A 6,176-nucleotide genomic window follows, 5' to 3' on the forward strand; every position below is an offset into this window, starting at 1 on the left:
TACCCCTTACCTTTTATCCCTATCCCTTATCGCTGTTCCATTTCCTTAGCTCTTATCTCTACCCCTATCTCTCTACCCTTCCGCCTACCCCTATCCCCATCCCTACCCCTTATCGCTCTCCCGCTGTCCCTACCGTTATCCCTTATCCCTGTTTTTATGCCCTATCTCTGGTCCCTACCCCATCCCTTATCTCTGTCTTTATTCCTTATCCCTGCTCCTATTCCCATCCCTATCCCGCCCCCTATCACTGCCTGTATCCTTCTCCCTACACCATTCCCTACCCCTTACCCCTACTCCTTATCCCTACCCCTATCCCTTAGCCCCATCCTTATTTTTATCCCTACCCCTTATCCCTATCCTTACTCTCATCGCTTATCCTATCCTTATTCTTTAGCCCTGTCCTTATCTCTATCCCTATCCTTTATTCCCTATCCCCACCCCGTTATCTCTAGCCCTACCCCTTATCGCTTAGCCCTCTCCCTATCCCCATCCCTACCCCTTATTCTTATTCCTACCCCAATGCCTCATCCCTATCCTTATTCCTTGTCTCTACCCTTTATCCCTATCCCTCTTCTGATCCCGGTCCTTTATCCCTATCCCTACCCCTCTACCCCTTATCGCTATCCGTACCCCTATCCCGCATCCCTGTTCTTATTCCTTATCCCTATCGCCATCCCTACCCCTTATCCCTATCCCTATCCCTACCCCTTATCCCTATCCCAATCCCCATCCCTACCCCTTATCCCTATCCCTATCCCTATCCCTACCCCTTATCCCTATCCCAATCCCCATCCCTACCCCTTATCCCTATCCCTATGCCTATCCCCATCCCTACCCCTTATCCCTATCCCTATCCCTATCCCTTATCCCTATCCCTATCCCTACCCCTTATCCCTTATCTCTATCCCTATCCCTTTCCTTATCTCCGACCCCTTAGCCCTGTCCTTTATCCGTACTCCTTATGCCATTCCCTATCCCTTATCCCTTTCCCTATCCTTATCCCTATCCCATTCCCTCTCCCTATCCCTCTCCCTAGGCCATTCCCTATCCCATTCCCATTCCCTATCCCTATCCCTATGCCATTCCCATTCCCTATCCCATTTCCTCTTCCTCTCCCTATCCCTACCCCTGTCCCTATCCCTATGCCATTCCCTAACCCTAACCCTATCCCATTCCCTATTCCTATCCCTATGCCATTCCCATTCCCTCTCCCTATCCCTATCCCTTTCCCTATCCCTATTCCTATCCCTATGCCCTTCCCATTCCCATTCCCTCTCCCTCTCCTTATCCCTCTCCCTCTCCCATTCTCTCTCCCGATCCCTCTCCCTATCCCTATGCCTCTCCTTCTCCCGATCCCTCTCCCTATCCCATTCCCTTATTCCTCTCCCGATCCCTCTCCTCCCTCTCCCTATCCCATTCCCTATCCCATTCCCTAATTCCTCTCCCTATCCCACTCCTGATCCCTCTCCCTATCCCATTCCCTTATTCCATTCCCTCTCCCTTTCCCGATCCCTCTCCCTATCCCATTCCCTACCCCCATCCCGGCTCCCGGGATCCCGGCTCCGGCCGCTCCCTCCCTCTGTTTACAGCCAACACGGTGCCGCCCGTGTCGCCGGTGTCACCTTCGCTGCCGGTGTCACCTTTGCTGCCGGTGTCACCTTTGCTGCCGGTGCCGCCGGTGTCGCCGGTGTCACCTTTGCTGCCGGTGTCACCTTTGCTGCCGGTGCCGCCGGTGTCGCCGGTGTCACCTTTGCTGCCGGTGTCACCTTTGCTGCCGGTGTCACCTTTGCTGCCGGTGTCGCCGGTGTCACCTTTGCTGCCGGTGTCACCTTTGCTGCCGGTGCCGCCGGTGTCGCGGGCGGGGCCGCCCCGGGCGGGCGGGACCGGCGGGGGCCGGGCCGAGGTGACAAAACCGGGGCGTGCTGCCGTGTCCTGCCCGGCGGGACCGGGACCGTGACGGGGACAGGGACAGGGCCATGGCCGCCACCAAGGTGACAGCAGCCGTGACAGAGCTGGCGGCCGCCCGCGAGCACGGGCTGGCCGTGACCCGCGACTTCCAGAGCAACCCCCGGCTGAGTGAGTGGGGGACACCGGGGGGACACCGAGGGGACACCGACGGGAGGACACCGAGGGGGGAGCCCCGGGAAGGGGGCGGGACACCCCTCTGTCCCCGAGCAGGGCGGTGGCGGTGGCAGGGACGAGTGGGTGACACCGGGCAGGGGTGGCGGGGTGGGTGGCACTGGGTTAGGAAGGGACAGGGGGGGTGGCACTGGGACAGGCAGGGGTGACAGGGACGAGTGGCTGGCACCGGGTCAGGAAGGGATGGCAGGGATGGGTGAAGGGGTGACACTGGCTCACGAGGGGACAGCTGGGTGGCACTGGGGCAGGCAGGGTGGCCACGTGTGTCTCTCGGGGGGACACGGGGACAGCGTGGGGCTGCGGGGGTGTCCCCTCCTGGGGACCGCACCCACAAGGACCGGGGAAGGTGTCCCGACCCTGAGGGACACCTGTGGGACGCACCTGTGGCTGTGGTGACACCCCAGACATGCCGGGGTGCCCCGGCTGTCCCTTCCCGCTGTGTCCCCATCCCACGGCGACATCGGGACGCCTGGCCCCGTGCCAGCGCCACACCGGGGTGCGCCAGCCCCCCGTCACCTTGTCCCCAAGCCCCCGCTGGCACCAAGGGCGACCTTTGTGCCTTCGCCGCCGGGAGTTTGGAAGTCACACTCTCTCGGGATGTCACCTCCCGCCGTCCCCAACCGTGGTGGCTCCGGGTTGGCACGGTCCCTGCCGAGCCCAGCTGGGCCCTGCCGGCCAACCCGCCGTGTTTTGCTGTCAACAGCGGCCACCCGCGGGTCACTCGTGCTCGGGTCACCCCGGCAGAGCGCCAGCCCTTGGCTCGGGTGCCACCCGCGTGTCCCTTTGCCGGGCAAAACCGCCCCGATTTCGTCCCGCCGGCCGCGTTTTGTCCCCTCCAGGGTGTCGGCCGTTTTGTCCCCTCCAGGGCCGCGTTTGTCCCCCCCGCTCTGCCCGGCCGAACCCCCGGCACCGCCACCCAGGAGGGGACAAAGTCCCTGCCCGCGGTGTGTCCCCTGTCACCCAGGTGGGGACAGCTGGAGGAGGGGGGGGACAGGAGGGTCCCCAGCGCCCCAAAATGTGCTGGGAGGGGACAGAGGAGGTGCAGGAAGGGCCCAGCAAGTGGGACAGAGGGGGGGAGCTGGCGGTGACATTCGGGGGGTCTGGACACCCCCTGAGTATGGGGAAGTGTGGGGCTGAGGGCGCCTGAGCTCGTGGGGGTGCAGAGTGCCCCCAGTTTGGGGTCCCAGTTTGGGATCCCAGTCCCAGTTTGGGGTCCCAGTTTGGGTTCCCAGTTTAGGTTCCCAGCGTGGGGTCCCAGTGTGGAGTGCCAGTTTGGGGTCCCAGTGTGGGGGTCCCAGTTTAGGTCCAAGCGTGGGGGTCCCAGTATGGACCAGTATGGAGTGCCATTTCGGGGTCCCAGTTTGGGGTTCCCAGTTTGGGGTCCCAGTTTGGGGTTCCCAGTTTGGGGTCCCAGTTTGGGCTGTCCCAGTTTGGGGGTCCAAGCGTGGGGTCCCAGTGTGGAGTGCCAGTTTAGGGTCCCAAGCGTGGGGTTCCAGTTCGGGGTCCCAGTGTGGAGTGCCAGTTTGGGGTCCCAGATTGGGGTCCCAGTTCGGGGGTCCCAGTTCGGGGTCCCAGTTTAGAGTCCCTATTTAGGGTCCCAGTGTGGGGTCCCAGTTCGGGGTCCCAGCGTGGGGTTCCAGTTCGGGGTCCCAGTTTAGGGTCCCTATTTAGGGTCCCAGTGTGGAGTTCCAGTTCGGGGTCCCAGTTCGGGGTCCCAGTTTAGGGTCTCATCTTGGAGTTTGGGACACAGAAAACAGCAGAGGACGATCCCGGGACACTCCCAACCCTTGGCCACCCCACGCTGCCAGCTGGACAGGAATGGGGCAGCCGTCACCCCACAATCCCACCACCCTCCACCCCACAAGAAACCCCCCATCCCTCCACCCTTCCTCTTGGCTCCCTTTCCTTTAGGATCCAGCCCTGGAATCCCCATCCCCTCACCTCCCACCCCCCTCCAGCCCTGTTTTGTCTGCCACGGCGAGCCCGGCGATTGAATTTCCCTATTTTTTCCCCCTTTTTTTATTTTTCCCCCCCCCCTCTCCTCGTTGCCTTCACGCTTGGCTGGGGCCGCCTTTCTTCGGCTGCCCTCACATGACTGTGCAGGTGTGGATGGGAACCGCCGGGCCCTAATTAGTGGCATAGAGTGTGACCCCCCGCCGGGCTTTTCACGGCCCCTGCCGGCCTGGGACAGGCCCGTGGGGTTGACAGCGCGGCACAAAGTGACACAGGGCACAATGGGCAGGTTGAGGAGGCGGCCAGAGGGCTGTGGGTAGGGGGAAGGAAGCGGTCACTTAGGGATTGTCGGAAAAATCCCAGGGTGGGTTTAGGGTTGAGAGGGATTTGGAGGCGGGAGTTGCCGGCGCCTTCTGGGAATTGGGATTGAAATTGGGCGTTCCTAGAGACCTAAAATGCCAGCCTGGGTTGGGTTGGGTGGGAAAGGACCTTAAATCCCACCCAGTGCCACCCTGTGCCATGGCAGGGACACTTCCCGCTGTCCCAGGTTGCTCCAAGCCCCGTCCGAGCCGGCCCTGGACACTTCCAGGGATCCAGGGGACGCATCCAGCCCCGTGCAGAGCCCTGTGCCCGCACCCGCTGCCCCTCCCTGCCCCTGCCCAGCGGTGCCAGGGGCGGGGTCCCCACCCTGTGCCCGCCAGGTGGGAGCTGGGGGACACCGGGGACCCTCCCTGTGCCCCAGGGTGGCTCAGGATCGCCTCTGGACCTGCTGGGACAGCCCTGCCCTGCCCCGGCTTTGCTCCGGGACAGAGGATTTGGGCGATTTGGGGGCTGTTTATCCGTCCTGCTTCCCGTCTCTGCTCCAGCTGTGTCCCGATCTGGAATTCGGGGCAGGGCTTGGGCATCACTCGCTGCACAGAGGCCGAGGTGACACCACGGGGGGACGGCTTCCCACTGCCAGACGGGATTTTGGGAAGCAGTTCCTGGCTGTGATGGTGGTGAAGGGCTGGGATGGAATTCCCAGAGAAGCCGTGGCTGCCCCTGGATCCCTGGCAGCGTCGGATGGGAGCTGGATCCACCTGAGCTGGTGGAACGGGACGATCCTTAACGTCCCTCCCCACCCCAACCACTCCACAACCCCAAAACCCCCCCGGCCCAGGGTGGCCGCTCCCACCCTCGGGAGGTGACATCGGATCCCCGCCGCAATTTGGAGCCGAGCCCTACGGGCCGGGGGGCTGGGAGGGGCCGGGGGGCTGCGGAGGGCAGGGCGGGCGAGCGGGAGCAATTAGCGGCGGGTGGAGCCGGGTCGGGTCCCCTTTGTCACCGGGGGCCGCGGTCCCCCCCGCCCGGCGGGTCAGCGGTGCGTGAGTGTCAGCGCTAACGGAGATTGCATCTGACAGCAGCTGTGAATTTGGGGCTGGGGGTGTGCAAAGGCCACGTTGGAAGACTTTTCCTTCCCCCTCGGCCCCTCTGCCCCCGCCCCCGTCCCCCCCCGGCCGTGCCCCCGGCCGGCCGCCGCAGCCCACCCAGCCCGCGGCTCCTGCGGCGCGGCTCAACGGCTTCATTATGGCAGTCGGGGCTTTCCGGCGCTCCCCCTGCGCTGCTCGGCCTTCCTCCTCCTCCTCCTCCTCCTCTTCTTCTCCTCCTCCTCTTCTCCTCCTCCTCCTCATCCTCTTCTTCTCCGTCTCTTCTTTCTCCTCTTTCCTTTCTCCTCCTCCTTCTTCCTCTCCTTCTCGTCTTTCTTCACCTCCTCCACCTCCTCCTCCTCTTCTTCTCCTCCTCCTTCTCCTCCTCCTCCTCCTCTTCTTCTCCTCCTCCCTCTCTTCTTTCTCCTCTTTCTTTCCTTCTCCTCCTCCTTCTTCCTCTCCTTCTCGTCTTTCTTCACCTCCTCCACCTCCTCCTCCTCCTCCTCTTCTTCTCCTCCTCCTCCTCTTCTTCTTCTTGTTCTTCTCCTCCTCTTCCTCTCCTTCTCCTCCCTCTCTTCTTTTTCCTCTTCCTTTCCTTTCTCCTCCTCCTTCTTCCTCTTCTTCTCGTCTCTCTTCACCTCCTCCTCCTCCTCTTCTTCTCCTCCTCCTCTTCTTCTC

The 6,176-nt window shown here is 62.5% G+C and overlaps 1 protein-coding gene across 1 annotated transcript; it reads right to left on the reverse strand.

Annotated features, from left to right (window-relative positions):
- Positions 1–1,530: 1,530 nt before the first annotated feature.
- On the reverse strand, positions 1,531–2,547 carry LOC116444054 (sericin-1-like). Its single transcript, XM_032109109.1, has 2 exons — positions 2,521–2,547; positions 1,531–1,932 (listed from the first exon to the last, which is right to left on the reverse strand). The coding sequence occupies exons 1-2, from the start codon at positions 2,545–2,547 to the stop codon at positions 1,531–1,533; spliced, it is 429 nt and encodes a 142-aa protein (XP_031965000.1).
- Between the last annotated feature and the right edge of the window lie 3,629 nt (positions 2,548–6,176).

This window comes from Corvus moneduloides, chromosome 5, assembly GCF_009650955.1.
Source record: "Corvus moneduloides isolate bCorMon1 chromosome 5, bCorMon1.pri, whole genome shotgun sequence".
NCBI classification, from domain to species: domain Eukaryota; kingdom Metazoa; phylum Chordata; class Aves; order Passeriformes; family Corvidae; genus Corvus; species Corvus moneduloides.

What these genes read in the sequence shown, in the direction of transcription:
- LOC116444054 (XM_032109109.1), bottom strand. Translation starts at nt 2,547, where the DNA reads ATGTCTGGGGTGTCACCACAGCCACAG. An exon ending in GGGTGTCACCACAGCCACAG is followed by an intron (nt 1,933 to 2,520) that starts GTGCGTCCCACA and finishes CCCGCCGGGCAG; the next exon opens with GACACGGCAGCACGCCCCGG.